This window comes from Seriola dumerili, unplaced genomic scaffold (genome assembly GCF_002260705.1).
Source record: "Seriola dumerili isolate Sdu_G_001 unplaced genomic scaffold, Sdu_1.0 BDQW01000121.1, whole genome shotgun sequence".
Classification (NCBI taxonomy): Eukaryota; Metazoa; Chordata; class Actinopteri; order Carangiformes; family Carangidae; genus Seriola; species Seriola dumerili.
Window position 1 is genome coordinate 1530196 of NW_019174376.1, and position 18108 is coordinate 1548303.

At 39.1% G+C, this 18108-nt stretch overlaps 1 protein-coding gene across 1 annotated transcript; it reads right to left on the reverse strand.

Moving 5' to 3' along the window:
* Positions 1 to 10838: 10838 nt before the first annotated feature.
* Positions 10839 to 16913, reverse strand: alas1 (5'-aminolevulinate synthase 1). Its single transcript, XM_022748306.1, has 11 exons — positions 16755 to 16913; positions 15156 to 15396; positions 14800 to 14982; positions 14553 to 14699; positions 14089 to 14308; positions 13371 to 13555; positions 13037 to 13216; positions 12596 to 12760; positions 11767 to 12035; positions 11464 to 11626; positions 10839 to 11158 (listed from the first exon to the last, which is right to left on the reverse strand). Exons 2-11 carry the CDS (start codon positions 15361 to 15363, stop codon positions 10998 to 11000), a joined length of 1881 nt encoding a protein of 626 aa, XP_022604027.1. The 5' UTR covers positions 15364 to 15396; positions 16755 to 16913; the 3' UTR covers positions 10839 to 10997.
* Positions 16914 to 18108: the final 1195 nt, after the last annotated feature.

The following is an 18108-nucleotide window of genomic DNA, read 5'->3' on the forward strand; positions in this document are numbered from 1 at the left end:
ATTTGTTCTAAAGTTGTGTTTTATGAAATTGCATGTGTCTAGCATGCAGAAAACTGCAGGAAGGTAGAATTATTTAATCACAGAAGCACATTAAGGCTGCAACCAACAATTATTTTCATTATCAAAACATCTGACAATTATTTTTATTATAATCAATCAATTGGTCAGTGTGTTAAATGTCAGAAAATAGAGGAAAATGTCCATCATTATTCCCTGAAGCTCAAATGAACATATTCAAATTGGCGTTTTTTTGTCCAGTGATCAATTGGACCAACCAATGGTCAAAAACCCAACAATGGGGAGTTCATTTTGATGTAAAACTGGGAAAAATTCACAGTGTAGAAGCTGAAATCAGTGACTTTTTGGCTTCAGAAATAATAAAACTGCCTAATACAGTGAAGGTCAGTTGGAACTCAACAATAAATTTTTGTACTTGGTCCCCCTTAAGAGGTTGAGCCAGCCATTCATTTATGGCTGCTATTTAAACCCTCAAAAGTTATCTTATCTCCCTCGCTTGCAACTTTCACCGGGAACCATGTGGTTTTATGTTGCTGAGAACTGTCATTGTTTTGCCATCCATAATGCATAAAGAATAGTCTGGCATATTTTCTTATTTTGCTGTCTTATCAACATGAATTACAGTTTCGTATGCTGAGAAGATAGGAAGATGTGTGATGTATTACGCTTAGCACAAAGACTGGAGGGGGAAACAGTTGGCCAAGCTCAGGTTTAACAACCCAAGCACTGTCTGTTTACACTTCATATTAAACATGTGTGATAATAGAAAATGAGGCATTGTGGTTTAATGAGCAGCTGGAGTTGGTTGGAGCTTTGAACTGTTTATTGTTATTTATTGGAGTTTTGATTGTGGCAAACTGTTTACCCATTCTTCCATTCTTTGTGCTGAGCTAGGCAAAGCTGTGTTATATGCCACTGGGATACATGATCTTTCAGCTAATTCTCAGTAAGACAGAAAATAAGCAAATTTCCTGGCATTTTTTGTTGCTTGTTAATTTGAAGCCAAAGAGTCTGATCTATTTTATTTTATCTTATTTTATTTTGTTTTTGTAAAAGTTTTGCATTTGTACATAAACATAATGGGGAAAAAAAGAACATATGACACTAACAATAGACTGATAAGCCACACAACAACACGTAACATAAAGGGTGGGTGTCAGAGTGACATAACTACAGTACAGTACTACATAATTTAGGTTATTGTATTGGTAATTATAGGGTTTACTTGACCTGTGAAGAGAACCAAGTTTCAGAATAATCCCAGACACAGATAGGCTACAATTTACTGCTAACATTTTAAAATAATAATGTGTGCTTATATATAGGTTTAAGTGGCTCAAAGATGATTAAAGTCACTCAGTAAATACGCTAAACTTTATGAATAAGTTAAAATATTTTCTTATTTGAATGTAAAAACAGTAATTCTTTTCTTGATTTATGTTCCTCTTTGTCCCTGGTGTTTTGTGCAGCAGATTAAAAAAAATGTAGCATCAAAACAAAAGTCTGTCTCTAATACTGAGGCTGAAGATATGTTTTTTACTGGTAGAAAAGTGATTTCACAGAACAACTTAACTGTCTTTGTAGTAATTACTGTGAAACCATGATTGTCATATGAGTGTCTGCTGATGAAAGTGAGGGATGAGGTACTGTATGTGGTCTAACGTCTCACAGCACAAAATCTGAGTCACATACGCTGGTTTCTTTTGGTATAAAGCTGTACATGCATCGTGTTTGACAGTATTTCTGTCACTAACAATAGATTTTCATATAATGGATAAGTTGCGTGTGAGAAACATTACACAACATCCTTCTTCCTCAAGTTTTCAAAGGCACGCCTTCACTCTATCAGCTCTCTTATAGGCAGACAAACTCAAAGAGGGAATTTCGCTCCATTGTTCCACAGTGTTAAGGTATGAGTCTCAGGCCGCAGTCACGACACTGCTACAGTGAGAAGGTTTATTTTCAGAGACTAGAGGGAAACAACCCTGCGGCTCATGAATGAGGAAATGTGAGGACTGAACTGCTCATGATTGCGTACAAGAATCTGCAGCATTGCACTTTTATCTGTCAGATCATGTTTTGCCTCAGTACAAAGGAAACAAAGGAGAAATAATTTTTGAAAATGTATAGGTACATGTTCCCTACAGACAGACAGCACAAAGAATTATGTAATACTTGTTGAGTGCATGATGTTCTATAACTGTGGTAGCAGAGTCAGACACACTGTTCTTATTGTCTAACTCATGTAACAAAGTGGTGTGCTTTTTTTAAAGCAGAGATTTTTTTATTTGAAGGGTGTGTATAAAGAATTGTAATACTTTCCAAATTCATGTGTTGCTCTGTAGTTCCAGGTGTTCAGGGTTCAAAGAGAGCAGCAAGCTTTCTTATCTTGTTTAGTTTGCCTGCTGTGAAAAGTGCATTTCTGTAGGTGGCATGCAACATCAGTACTCATGCCAAGTATGCCAAATATGACACGAGTACTGGAACAGGCTGTTGAATGGGGACTGATAAAAGTAAGAATAAAGGTGAATTTAATTCCACAGTGCTATGTATTTAATTTGATCAGTTGTTTTTATTCGTCCATGTTTTTTGCTCTGGCTTTTGCATAAGGCCTGTAGCCATCATATTCTTATAGATTTCCCATGTTTGGTTTAACAAGATAATATCCAAAAATCACTTGTTTGTGTGATTAACGTAAGTGCTGTAAACAATCATAAAATTCCCAATTGAAATATTAACGATTGTTATGTTACATAACTAACTACCGTGTGAAACCCTCTGGCTTATATACACATCATATTTTTTTTTAGATAAATCAAACCCTGCAGGTGAAAAAACAACATAACTATAAAATAGTAATCAGTTGCAGCAATTACAGTAAATGTAATTTCAAGTCAAAAATGAGTTATGATAATGTAAAATATGCTTTAACTAAATTATGATATCTATTTTGAAATTAGAAATAAACTGCATGTGACAGCAGAAGTACTGAAAGTGGCAGTTAATTTGGAGCACACAGGCTGTACAGCGCAGGCAGTCTTTCATAGCTGTTTTCCAGGAGGAATGTATTCTTGTCTTTGCTATGATTTCTATGAAGGAATGGAGGAAACAACAGCTGATGAATTTCCAAAGTGACATCCTTGTTTTCTGTGCATGAACGTCTTGACGTGGCACTGTGAAATGAACAGTATTAATTGCTCACTCACATGCAGCGCTCTAAAAGGAAACGCTGAAAAATGTTAAGTGAAATCATTATGCAAAGGATCAACTATCCAAATGGTGTAGTTCCCGCTTGTTTGTGAGAGCAAAGGGTCAGTGTCTCCCTCATGTATTTGCCTGCTACCCTTTTACCTGCATGGTGTAGAAATGAGTTGGCAACGTGGAGAGGCAGTCACAGGAACATAGTCATGATGCTGCTGCAATTTGTGATGTCTTCTCACCCAGAATGTTCATCAAAGGACTCACCCGGAGCACAGTTTTCATTACCACACAAATTAACCACACAGCGCACCAGAACCATGCTCCTGAAAGCTAAAGTTGCGGGCCTATTTACTGATCGTGAAATCAGTCTAATGCATTCATGATAATGCTCTCCTCCTATGTTGCTGCATGCGCTGTAGTGGTGTAAGTTGCGTGACAGATTTGTTCACTGAAACTGCTTTTTATCAGCAGCCCTACAATAGAAAAAAAAAAAAAAAGGAAGACTCGTGTGTTACTTGGCCGGCAGGGAGGAAAAAGGAATGAATGACCTCATCCGAGCCTCTGCTTCTGTGACTGATATCCTTTACTCAGTCTTCGGTGTCACACACATGCGCATTGTAAATACAACAATGCTCTTTCTTTCTCTCACTGAAAAAGTGACTAACACAAAACTGAATGTTTACTACTTATGTGCAATGGATGAAATGTCTCGACTTTAAAAATGACCCACTAAGAGTTCAGAATGCAAAGCCAAATTCCATTGCCTTTTTTTCGAAGAGTTAAGAAAAAAAAAAAAAAGTTTTATTGTTTTAAGGGTCAGTAATTACTCTTGTCTCTTGTTGACAAACATAAATCAGACTGGAAATGAACAGCAGGAATCTGAGAAGGAAGCTGTAGGCGAAATGCTGAAAAGTTACCAACAATATGATAGGACAATCTCTGTGACGGAGACAGTGACCTTCGCTGGAATTTTGTTACCTTTACACATCCTTGTTCCTGGTGTGGCTTCAGACAGGTGTGGACAAAGTCTGCCTCAGGATTTACTGGTTTAAAAGTTGAAACAGATGACACGTGTTGGCAGGAAACAAGCAGGAAAGATATGAATTTTTTTTATTACTACAACAACAACTTCTACTACTACTACCACTAAGAATAATAACAAAGGCCAACTATTACTCAAGTTCACATTAAAAAAACAATGGTTAAACATAAAAATTTGTCCACCTATTATAACTAGTGCTACAGATCGCTTGTATAAAAAGTTCAGCACATGGACAAGAAATAAAATTTGTCACCATTTTGCCCTCATCTGTAACATGACCTTGTCCGTCTGTGGAGGTGTTTCTAACTCTAGGACAGCGGGCTTGAAAGGCTAAAGAGGGAGAGGAATGTCCAGCTGGTGAACCTGGAGAGTGGCCAGTCTATGTCTGTGTCTGAGAGTGAGTAACAAGGCCAGCCTGACCCTAAACCTCAAACTCCTCATACTCTATAACTGATTCATCCAAAATCCACCAGGTTTCACACTTCTTTTTTTTTATGTAGCTGTGAAACCTATTTGTTACGCTTTATTATATGGGTTCATGATTAATTGTCTAATACTTTTCAAGAAGTTTCCTGACAAGAAATATGAATTTGGTATTAAATATAGAGAAAATAGAGAGATAATGTTCAACTGCTACTCACTAATTAATTGTAATTGCTACTTTAACTTAACTTAGTGCACACCTTACCATGGATAAATGTTAAATTTGAGATTTAATTTCTCAATAATCAACAAAAGCAAATTATTTTTCTTTAGAATTAAAAACCCCAAAGACAACAGTATTTCATTTATCCAGCTTCACGCTGTAGGCTCTAAAGAAGCCTTTCAATACTTGAGGATTGGAACACACAGGGCCTAACAAGCTGTACAGATAATGGCAGCCTTCACTTATCATAGTAAACTGGTGAGAGTGATAATTGTCCTTCTTTCCACATACAACCCAGTCAGGGTCATTTCATTCCTCTCTGATCTCGTGTTCCATGAAGAGGAAGCCTCTGCAGTCATAACACCATTCACAGTAAACCATCAAAGCTTATCTGTGTAGTTTCCTGTATATTGCACTCAACAAAGACTGTATTTACGGTAGCAGTATTTCCTTAAAGAGCTTGCATCAGTTGTTTAATAAGTAATTAATGAGCAAAAGGTACAAAGCTTAAAGAATCAATATACAGTGAGAAGAGGTGTTACAGTCAGCATTTTTTACTTTTACTTTTAAGAAAAATTTGTATAAAATCTAAATGTGATCAAGCATACAAAAAAAAACTGCTCATACTGCCATGAATCCAACAAAATAGTCACAAGGAATCAATACCCACAGTATGTGCATGTGTTGTACCTGCGTCAAACTCTGGAGGGAATTCAACAGGAAATCACTTCACTTGTCTTTTTAGTTTCTTTAACTGACACAGGAAGCCTTAATTACGGTTTTCTGGGGATATTTTTGTCATTCTCTGCTGCTGTGTTGCAAGAACAGATGTGTCTCTGATGATCTTTTTTTCTCCACAACAGACGTAATTGAGCAATAGCCAGTTCAATAACCGCTTGTCCTTGGTGGTCAATGTCAATACATTTACACAGGGAGGAATTATTAAGTGTTCCAGTGTGACTCAGGGTCGCCTGTGTTAAACTGTATGATCTAAAGGAGTCAGTGACAGAGATTAATGATAAAGTTGCCAACTTTATTGTCTTCTCTTTAGGGATTTATTTTGCTAAGTATCTGGCAAAATAACAAGTGCAACTAAAAAAGGCTCAAACATGAAAATAAACTAGAGAACCCGATAGTTAGAAAACTGATTGACCGTAATGTTTTGTCTGAGTTACAGATGCAATGAGAGTGAATGGAGCTTTAAAAAATGTAGCATTAGCATTTTATAGCCTACAAAAAGGTATATATCTCATAACTGTGCATGTCATCAAAAAACTTTTTCATGGCTGATCAGTGTGCAGAGGTGATCATTTTGTACTGTATACAGGCACTATGTTATAAATACAATGGGACTGAAAGTCTTTAATGTATCATACCACTCATAAACAAGACAGATCATTAAAAATGACGTATGTACAGTTGATAAGAGTGCAAAAGTGAGCATTTTAAAATCAGAATGGAGTCTGTGCTGTACACAATCAGTGGGTTAAAAATACAATGGGACTGACTGGGCCTCCATTTTCTTCACTGCATCATATTACTTGTAATAACTCACACTATGCATGTCATCAAAATTAGCTTACATACTCTTAATCAGTGTGCAGTAATGAGTACTTTAAGCATAAATGGAGTTTATAGCTTCTATATACAGGTTCTGAATTATGATTAAAATGAGACTGAATGGGACTCCATAGACTTGAATGTATTCTATAATCATAAATTGTATAGGCCATCATGATGAACTTTTTGCTATAATTGATCAGTGTGCAATATTGAGCATTTAAACATTTGATTGAAGTGTACAGGCAGTAAGTTATAAATACAATGTAACTGAATAGGCCTCCACTGACATTAATGCAATACACAGTATAAGAACTGCTGCACAGCAAACACATTAATTCTACAAATTTTGTCCCAGTAATGACATAGCCCACAGACCCAGTGTATACTCAAGGCATCTTTCTATTTGCATCTGACAGCACGCAATTCATGCAGACACATGCACTCCTCACCTTTCAGCTGAAACAGTGAAACAGTCACATGGTAGCATTCCTGGAGGCCCCAAGGACCTCCAGTTATCTGGACCCTGATGGCTACAGTAAGGCAGATAAATGAGGTCAGTGCTAAAGACAACCAAAGCATGAGATTGGAAAGAAAAAAACATTTTCATTATGCCTTCAGCTAAAATTATATTAAGACAGCAGCCACAGCCATTTTGATAATGCCGTGTAAGTCTTTTTTTGAATCATTGAAAGCAGAAATGATACTACCTGACCCCAATAAAGTAACAACCTGTATCTACTCTAATTCTTTGAGAGCCAGGTGAACACAGAGTTATGAATGATCATGTTACATTTCAAAGAAACTTCATTTTGAAAGATGACATTGCAGTCCTAATAAGGGACGTATTGTTTTCAAAACCCAGCTGCAGTGAGGACCTATCCGTGGAAACACAGGAATGATTACAACTTTGAAATCGAATGCCGTTTTAATCAGCTTCATACTCTACAAGACAGTCACACGCACACACATGATGCCAAGGATATGAACAAGTAAAAAATACTGTGTAATCGTGTGTGTGTGTGTGTGTGTGTGTGTGTGTGTGTGTGTGTGTGTGTGTGTGTGTGTGCGTGCGCTAAAACATATCTGCATATCCATGTTTTAGACATGCAGTGGGCTGTTTAACCAGTTAATTACCTGTTTGTCTCTGTGTACCTCTGTGGTCCCTGTGTAATGAGGAAGTGAGTTTTCTGAAAGCGGTTAAGCTCTGACAGACATAAGCTTTCAATCAGTCGAGCTGAGTGGTTGATTTATCCGTAGCCAGGGAGGTTGACACTTCTTTAGTTAGCAACTCAGTTAAAGAACAACTGTGATAAGCGCAGTCATCCTTTTAAAATGCTGTTTTTGTCTATTGCACCACGGCTGGTTCAACCAGCGGCCAGTTCCTGCTCTGCAACAACTGTTGCAGAGCAGGAACTGTAACTATTTCTTAAAAAATGTTGAATTAGCTTGGTCACAGATCCTTAATATCTCCTATAACCATAATGAATGTCCTTTTGGGTGAATGGACGTCTGGTTTCCCACTGTGGTGTTTCCAAAGTGCAATTCAGCATTGTTACCAGGCAGATAAGCCAAACCATTGAATGTTAGAAGTATCTGACACTTTCTAACCTCAGCTGTGAGCCTGCTGCAAGTTTCATTGCTCTTTGCTTTTGTCTGGACCCTGAGAGTTTGGCAGCCATGCAGGAATCAGTAGTCATGGAAATGGTGGATAAGGGTGAAGCACATGGAGCTAGCTGGTGGGGTCAGGGATATCACACACAAAGTAAACAAATCTCACAAAAGCACAAAAATGCTGGTCAGTTTAATGAGTCAATAAACCATACACAACAGTGACAAAGATGCCCTAACATCACAGATCAATTAAATGAACTATAATGAAACAATGACGACAACATCAAACAGTGACTTAGACGACACTCACATTAGTGACGGACAGAACAGAGTGCACAGTGTACTAGAACACCACACGCTCACCAAGGGTCAGGGTCTGAGATTTCCTATTAGTGATATTATGCTGTGGGAAAATAAGTTCAATCAAGTTCATGCACTGTTCGTGTGGACATGAACAGAATACACACAATAAAGGAAGAATACATATAAATTAGTTGATAAACATAATTGTAATTGTGGTTTCAAACAGGCAACAAGATGTGACTGACTGATTTGATGCGTCTGAAAATATATGGGGAATCATGTCCTGTAGACAGACATGCAAGATAATTCTGTCCACCGCCATCATTGACGCCAAATGAGGGAGCATTTTTTTCCCCTCCACTTCTTGTTTGAAGTGTCTTTGCTAATTTAAGTGTGGATGCAGGACTTGTAGGCCAAAGTGCAGAACCAGAGCTGTAGGATTAGGATAGGCCTTGTAATACATTTTTTTTTTATTTCTAATAATAATTTTAATAACAATATATATATATATGCATATGACAACTAAAACAGTTGAATCTTGAAATACAGGCATTTGTACACGTGAGTTTATTTTTGTGTATCTATCTTTGTGTGTGTGTATGCGTGTGCGTGCGTGTGTGTGTGTTTGTGCGTGTGTGTAGAGGGGGTGGGGTTGGGGGGTGTGAGTCACGTAGTTGAGGGTATAAAAATAGCTGAGGAGTCAATTAGCCAGAAGATACTGTGTTAGTGCTACTTTACCCTACACACTCCTAATCCCTCTACAATAGTAATACTAATACTGCCACAATTCAAAATTACAACAGCAACATGAGGGGATCGGCTACGATATTAACACAAATTACAAAGTACATTACTATCAATACTTATAAACATATACTCACATAATGTAAAGTTGCACAAAATTCCATGTAGAGAACCAGAATGTGCTGAATTCAAAATCATGCTCTAGTGTCTCCTGCTCTACAAGCTCTCTCCTCTCAATATAGAAAACCAAACTGTTTATTGCACAGTTGCACCGCAGATGTTCTTAAGCAGACAGTCAAGAAGAGGGCAAACATCTGTAACCACAGGATGAGGTTATAGCAGAACTGATACCCTATTTTTGCTAATGATCTCCTCTGATAGCTCAAGTAGAAATAGAGACAAACACAATTCAATCATGATCAGTATTTGGCTGCTCATCACATGAAGTATGTTTTGCTTTCTCTGGTAAGAATGCATGAAAACCCACTGCTTCATTAAAATACTAAAGTTAATATATTAAAATCTTTAATGTATTGAACAGTTGAGGACTAATATCAATCTTATACGTATGTATACCATGATATGAAATCTTATAAATGTGTGTTGATGTTACAGACAGTTCATAGTTTAATGAAGAGTCAACTCAAAAGAGGAAGTATCCTTACTTACATAAACCAGTGGCAACATCAATTCTTTGCAACAGCTAAAAATATTTTCTCACTTCCATTTTCATTTTAGTTCTGTCTCTTATGAGGCAACAGTGGCTTTTACAAAACCTGGACACTGTGTAAGATTGTGATTAAATTACAGTAACTTTGGATTAATACGAGCTGATAAAAGGGTGATCCAAACAATCACATTTTCTTGTCTGTGTGCCTGAAAGTGAGGCTGGCCTGGTGTTCATGTCCCTGCAACCACAGTCAACAGTAAACATGAGCCATCTGTGATGCCTTCTCAGGTGGATCTGGAGGATGTGTGCTTGCGCTGTTGTGACCATTGTGACCTCCTTTATTTTGTGGATCTAGGTCATCTCAGGTGTCATAGCTACATTTATGTCATCCCCATCTGAATTTACAGGACAGTGGGTTAGCAGGTCTGCCTCAGTGCAAAAGGTCACCCGATAAAATAGCACAATGTGCAATCTGTTGCATTTTATGAGGAGAAAATGTTTTATGTTCTAAATAGCAGAGTTGCTATTGCTTCCTTAAGGTGTTTCATCAGCGCCAAACAGGAAAACAATCTTTTTCAATGTCCTAAAGAACACAAGTAGGCCAGTGGATCAAAATAATTAGGTTACTAATGCCACCATCAGCACTACAACGGTTCAGCCTTTTCATCTTTTGAGCCAATCCAATTGTGGTGACCCATTTTTGTAGCCTTACAAAACTAGGCGGACTTCTTGTCAGTATCAGAAGTGTAATTACGCAATTCACAAAATTATACAAAAGTCACTTTTCTGCCTTCTTGTGATAGGATTCAGTCATGGCATCATTAGCCCAGTTCAGAGAATGTAAGCACATCATCTATGTAGCCTTAGATGGCCTTCCATAGGAAAACTGGTACACACAAAAATAATCTAAAGTGCTGAATGAAAGTCTGAATATATACACGTTACATGCATTTCATTTGCGATGCATTTGAAATCTGCGAGACTATTGTTGGCTTCTTAAATTTTGACAAAAAAATACCACACGAACACAGACTTACTTTCCATCCAATATTTTATTTGGAGCATATAGAACATCTGAACATAGAAGATTTTAAATAATGTGTACAAGGACTTATCAAAGATAATTAATACATTCCATGACAGTGACAGGGGAATGGGTGTGTGTATGTGCCGTCTCGAGCCTGCAATGATGGGTAGTGTTATGCACAGGCTGAGATAGGGTGGCTGAGGCCGCTGAAGTAAGACTTTTCTCGTTCGCTCATCAGCTCGAAGTGCAGCGGCTGCTGACAGAACGTACACTCTGCTGAGGAGTGGGGCTTCAGCTCCAGGCCCACCTCCTTCCATGTGTGCACCAGCCTCTCTGAAGAGGGAAAACAGAGCAGAGGGGAGGTCAGGGAGATAAAGCTACAGTCAGCTACAGTTCCAAGTTACTGAAGGTGCTGTGAAGGTAATTGTATATGAATAATTAAAGGAGTTTGACTTTAATCTTTCAAAGAACAGTGAAAGCATGAGGTAATTATGACATTTATACTGATTAACATCAGTCCATAGTTTAACCACCTTGAGCTGTTTGATCAAATAAGTTTAAATACTTTGTCCGACAGGGTTAAATTACAATTTCACTGAATGCACTGTCACATCAACAGGACAATTACATCCTCTTACCAACAAAGTATTTCATCATCTCAGGGGTGTGGTGAGGTGTTGGAGCGATACGCAGGAGCTCTTCTCCCCTGGCAACGGTGGGGTAGTTAATGGCCTGCACGTAGATGTTGTGGCGACTCATCATGATGTCACACACCTCAGTATTTTTCTCTGCGTCTGACACCTAAAAACAACAAAGACACACATGATGATTAGGAAGGAGCCATTGGGGAGACAGACTAAGAACCTCTTAGTTTGGTTTTAGTTGTAATGTGGCTGTGTGTATCACTGTGTCTGTTTGAATGGCATTAGGCCATAAATTACCCGGAGGGGGATGATGTGGCTGGGGCAGTGCACCACAGGCAGCCCTGAGTCCATCAACATCTGTCTGAGCAGCTTGACGTTGCGCTGGTGTTTACGTCTCAGTGTGCGACCCTCTTCCCCTTTGAGAACCTGGATGGACTGCCTGGCTCCAGCTAACAGCATCGGTGGCAGAGAAGTGGTGAAGATGAAACCGGCAGCGTAGGAACGCACTGTGTCCACCAAGGCAGAAGTACTTGCAATGTAGCCGCCCACACAACCGAAAGCCTTGCCTGGAAGAGGACATGACATACAGATGGTTATCCTCTCATATTATTTGATGCAACAGCACCAGAGACATCATTTTGGATCCCTTAAACCAAGATTCTTGTTTAAAAAGTCCCCTTAGAGGTCTATGCAAAATCTTCCCACACTAATCTCAAACTAGATCTTTCTGAAATGGCAGCTGCAGGAGTACAAGAGCTGTAGAGCTCTGAGTTAGAAATAATTGTCCCTTCAGCTTGACAGCGACACACACAGACAGAGAGTAATTCAATAAGAGCACAACAAGAGCCCCCAGTCTCCTAGCAACAACAGAGCTGCCCCAGCTTCTTTAAGCCCACTGGCGTATTTGTGACACAGCTGAGGCCTGATCTTGAGTATAACAACAACTAGATTCCTAATTTCTGAGAGCAGTTTTTTGTTTAATAAATAAAGAAATACAACAAAATAAAAATGAAAAGATCAGTTCAGTGATAGAAGTAGTAATGATTCAAGAACATTTAAGTCTGGCTTGAAAGTCAAAATAGCTCATATAATATTGAGTAGTACTGAGAAGGGATTTCATGCTGACCTAGTGTCCCTGAGATGATATCCATCTTGTGCATAACACCATCCCTGTCTCCGATGCCCCCTCCTCTGGCGCCATAGAGGCCCACAGCGTGAACCTCATCGACGAAGGTGATGGCCCCAAACTCGTGGGCAACATCGCACATCTCCTCCAGTGGACACACAGCACCTGTGTTACAGAGAGAAAAGTGCAAGCACAAACTTGGTCATTTTACTCTGGCCTTGCATCAATAACCTATGCTTCGTTTGCTAGACAAAAGTCAAATGGCTCAATTCCATCAAATGCTGGGATTTGTGCAAGCGCAACTTTCCAGGAATACATGCGGTAAAACACTGCAAAACAACCACTGAATCCCCATTCCTCACAACTGCCACATCAGTGATTCCTGACATTTTGATCACAACAATGATTAACAAAACGGATGGGTGACCATCCTATACTAACCATCCATGGAATGGACGGTCTCAAAGGCCACGATCTTCGGTTTGGTGGGGTCTCCCTTCTGCAGCAGCTCTCGGAGATGGGCCACGTCATTGTGGCGGAAAATGAATTTCTTAGCACCACTGTTCCTGATACCCTGGATCATTGAGGCGTGATTCCCTGCATCAGAGTAGATCTCACAACCTAAAATAGTTCAGAGTGGAGAGACAGGTGAGAATGAGAAATGTTAAAAATAACCCTAACCCCATAACGTTAAAGTGACTAAATGCCTAACTATAAAATATACTTTAATGTTAAATGTACTGTACAGTAAATGTATAAAAACTCTTTTGTATACCAGGCAGCATCTTGGCTAGGGTGAAGAGGGTGGAATCATTGGCCACAAAGCATGAGGTGAAAAGCAGTGCAGCGTCCTTCTTGTGGAGGTCAGCCAGTTCTTGTTCCAGTTCCACGTGGAATTTACTGGTCCCAGAAATGTTCCTGGTGCCTCCTGCCCCTGACCCATGTTTTCGTAAAGTATCCCTGGAAACAGAGGACAAATTTAGTTTTACCTTGTCTGTTTTTCTGAGGTCCCACAGGAAAAATGGTACACACTTGAATGCCAGATATAAGTTTAAGAGAGGGTAAGACTACAATAAATGGAAAATTTTCAATAATTAAAGCTGCTGAGTAGTAACTGACACCTTGGTTGAAGGTGTTACTGCTACACAGATCTGGGCAAGCTCAAACACGCCGCAAGGAAAAGAAGAAAAACACAGGGCCCATGAGGTTTAGGTGTAATTTATGGCCAACTAACACTCTACACCCACACAAACAAAAGACTAGGTGTCAGGTTGTATTTAATTATTACGTGCCGTCTCTTCCTTTCTCAGTTTCTTTCTGTCTGAACTCTGCACTCCCAGTGGGACGAAAGGTAAAAAGTAATCGGAGAAAGTGGACATGCAAGAAAAATATCTGTCCTATATTATTATTTGTCAACGCATCTGAACCCAAGGGACTGAATCAAATGTATTTGTTCCTACGCTACGCACACAAACAGCCCCTTCAATACTCACATGATGGACTGCACGACCCGAGGGTGTCGACTCATGCCTAGGTAGTCGTTGCTGCACCACACGGACACCTCCCTCTTTTCTGCTAGAGAGCCTGTGAAGTCGTCGGCCATGGGGAACTCGTTGGCCAGGCGATTCACTGTCTTAAACACGCGGTATGTGTGGTCACTCTTCTTCTCTTCTATCTTCTTCTCAAAAAAGTCATCATAATGGAAGCGGGACACTGCCAGAAGAGGAAGACAAAGCTTGCTTAATGTGGCTCAACACTTCTTGCATGTTGATGGATGAAGCAATTTCTAAACTGAAATCATTTCAGTTCATCTTATTCAAAAAACATTTAAATTACTACTTAATATCAGTATGAAGGTGAAGTCGTTGCAAGTAGGATCACAGTTTGAGAGAGTGGCAGTTCTATCTCAATAATTTTCCATTTGAATATGTTGTCAGAGCATCAAAATAAAACTTACTACTGCCTGGCAAGTTGTCCTGCAGCAAGTGGGAGACCATTTTAGGTCGCTGTTTCAGGAGGGTCCTCATTAGATTAGTTGGCTCCCCTCCGCTTCCCTTAGAGGTACTGGCCAAGGACGGTTTCTTCAACTGGGCAGGGGACACTTCTGAAAAGGGCCAAAGGAGGAAAAAACAATAGCATTAAATTCTGTTCAAAATGATGGGCAGAAAAAAGCATAGGCTGGTCAATTTCTAAACAACCCTTACCCTTCTGGACAGTGCGGACTTCCTGAACATCCTCTTGGAACTCCATGCTGACCTGACGGACCACACTGCTGTTCTTCTGGCCCATCTCAGCAGCCAGGAAAGGGCATTTTGAAGCCACCGCCTGGCCTGAGGGTGGGATAGGGTGACCAGCAGGCAGCTTGGTCTCCACTTCTTGTTTGGGTCCTGCAAGTGGACAAAAGGAGTTTTAGACCTCAGCTATATCAATTCTTAAAACCCCAAAACAATATCATATGTAGCAATAATTTAGTCTTTAAGTCAACTCGGATATTTTACTTCATGTAATGGCGATACAGTGTAAATTTAGATATTCAGGTTAAAAAGTTCATCACCCCTACCTTCAACAGCAGACATGGTGTCCTCAGTCTTCTGGTGGGAGGAGGATGAACAGAGGGCCCGTACCATTGAAGGGGCCATGGGCTTTGAGGCTAGCTCCATCATGATAGGGCATCGCTGGGCGTACACTACCAGAGATTTTTTAGGCTGCTGGAAGAAGGCCTGGGGCACACGAGTCAGGAACGGACATCGACGCACAATCACATCCATAATCAGCAGTTGTGATGATGATTGTCCAGAGATCTGAAGAAGACAGTTGAGACTTCATTGAAGCGTGCTGTGGACAGTTAGGTACTACTTTCTATGTGCTGCAAAGAGCTGTTTTGCAAGCTGTCGTCTTAAAGGTACAGTACACCCAAAAACACAAAGGTAGTAATGTTTTTGCCCTTTTTACCTGAAATGCAAACAATCCATTCTAATAGTTTCAGTGTCATTTCGACACTGTTACACAGTAATACACACATTTAATTAAATGTGTCATTTTCCTTCTATGTAAGGTATGCAACTGTTAAAATGCAATGGTAGAGAAATTGTTCTCAGTGAGTTCTCAAATGAAGAAAGTGAAAAGAGAATTTATTTTACTTGAAAATGTTTTAAAACGATTAGTCCATTATCAAACTAGTTGTCATTAATTTTCTACTGATCGGCTGACTAATTAATCGACTAATCCTTGAAGCTCTACATCTTTGTTTCTTACATTCATGACACATTTCTTCCGACAAAACCATCACCTTACAAGTGTATTTCTTTGACTGGATCAAATGTTGTGCTTATAAACAGAGGTCTCATCGTGACACAGTAATACGCGTTTAACAATTAAGTTTGGTTGCGCAAAACCGAAAATTACATAGTTTACGTCTATCCCTGCTAACCCTACCCCCAGCTGGAGTCAGATTTACACATTCCTCGACAGAGTAATCACTCCCGTAATTTTTTCCACTTCAAGTGCTCGGGAAAACGGACGACAGCCAGTAAAACAGAAAAAAATGCGTGAACATATTTGTGACTAATTTTATTTTCAAAATGGTCAACAGCCTACCTAAACGACTTATTTTGATGGTGATTTTAAAATCACACTGAGTGTTGAGTTTTTCTTCTAATGAGTCAACCCATGAGTCTTGTGCAACAGAAAATCTTCAGTTGTGTGACACTAAAAACTGTATCCTGACAGATTGTGTGTGACCTCATCAAATATCCTTTTAACAATAACGTGTGTAATTTTACCGATGGAATAAAAATGAGGACTTTGACACAACCCAGGAGCTACTTTTATTAAAAGCTCGACAATATTAGCCACGTTTAGTTTGCAAGTGCTCATAAGCCGATTGAGTTGGCCTTGACTGTCAACAGATTTAGTGGTTATTACACTTTCTGGGAGCAAGAGTCACGACTTGACTGTCTTTGACGTTAAATAACATTATTAATAAAATGATATATCACAGTTAAAGCATTTTGGGAAAACCTAATCTAAGACACGCTGAGTCTTTGCCCATCTGCTCGTGATTCTAGCCGGTTGACCGGTCTTAACATTAGCTAGGCTGCTAGCATTAGCTCAGAAATTACAACCAGAACAGGAAACGATGCAGAAAATCAGAACTTACCTCTACAAAACTGCAAACTTTAAGGTGTAATCCTCTTTATCAGTCGTGTAGTTTACAGGAAAACAGCAGCAAAGATACTGAGATGCTTGTTGTGAGGCAGTGAAGGTGATGAGCGCTTCGTTATCCTGCACTGAGGACGAACGAAAAGGACGAGGACGTGTTTGCGCTTATAAGAGCAACACTATGGACGATACCGGACGGAAGTCCCGCGAGATCTTATTCGTTTACGTCACAAGACATGCCAGGCAATCAGCCATACGAGTTATGCACGTGATCAAACACTCTTCCCTAATCTAAGTTTGTGAATGATTTATTTAATATGCAGAGGTGGATGAAGCACTGAAGTAAAAGTAGTAGTACCACTTAAAAAGTACCCCCCCCGTTCTCCTTCGTGATACGTAATAAATGGTTTACAATAGACTGTAATGAGGTTGTAAACAGATTTAGCTAATGTGTTTATTAATACACTTATTGACAACTATAACTCATCCCGTTAGTGGATGCTGCTGTATAAGCAGATGATGAATGACAGTATAGTAAAGAACACTATAATAATATGAAATAGTCTGTCCTCACGGGAGAAGCCAGAAGCTGTTTATACACACTTAAAAATGTCCTTTGATCTGGTTACTGCTATATTATAGTCGGCTATAAACCATTTATTACATGTTCATATCTATATATACTGATTGCACATGATAAATACTTGAAGTAAAGTTTACCTATACCTTCTTACTGGTTAGTAATTATCAATGTGTAAGCATCACTTAAATGTTACCATTGGTAAAGGTGAAGCTAATTTTAACTACTTTATTGCTGGGTAGCTCAAGCTATGATAATATGCCATGATTTAATTGTTGAACACATTTTGAATACATCTAAATCTTCAAAGTAACCATAGCTTTAAATGTGGTGGAGTAAAATGTATATAATATTTAACTCTCAACTGATGTAGAGTAGAACTAGCATGCATATACAACATAAAAGTAGCCTACTCAAGTCAAGTACAAATACCTTAAATCTGTTCTGTACAGGAAGGTCCTGTACAGTTGGGGTTCACAAAATCTTAAAGAACTTCTTCAACTGTCATATGTCTAACTTTTATCACAATCTAGTGTCTTTGAATGGATCTATCTACATGAGTTCTTACTTTAGATGAGGACTTGAAAAAATTACTTGATGCCCTGGAGTAGAGATTTTCTGCACACTTGTGTCCTCTGGTGTTGAAAAGGAGACATTAACCCTGAACAGGCTCTTTAACATAGATGTATACATGTGTGTTGAGTGACTGTATGTTAAGTCTGCTGGATAGATGAGAAAACATAATCTATGTATATGTGTGTGTGTTTGCATG

Coding starts and splice junctions, on each gene's coding strand:
- alas1 (XM_022748306.1), bottom strand. CDS start 15,363: ATGGATGTGATTGTGCGTCGATGTCCGTTCCTGACTCGTGTGCCCCAG. Junction 14,983..15,155: donor CACCATGTCTGCTGTTGAAG/GTAGGGGTGATG, acceptor GTCCACTTGCAG/GACCCAAACAAGAAGTGGAG. Junction 11,159..11,463: donor GATGATGAAATACTTTGTTG/GTAAGAGGATGT, acceptor TTCCCTCTTCAG/AGAGGCTGGTGCACACATGG.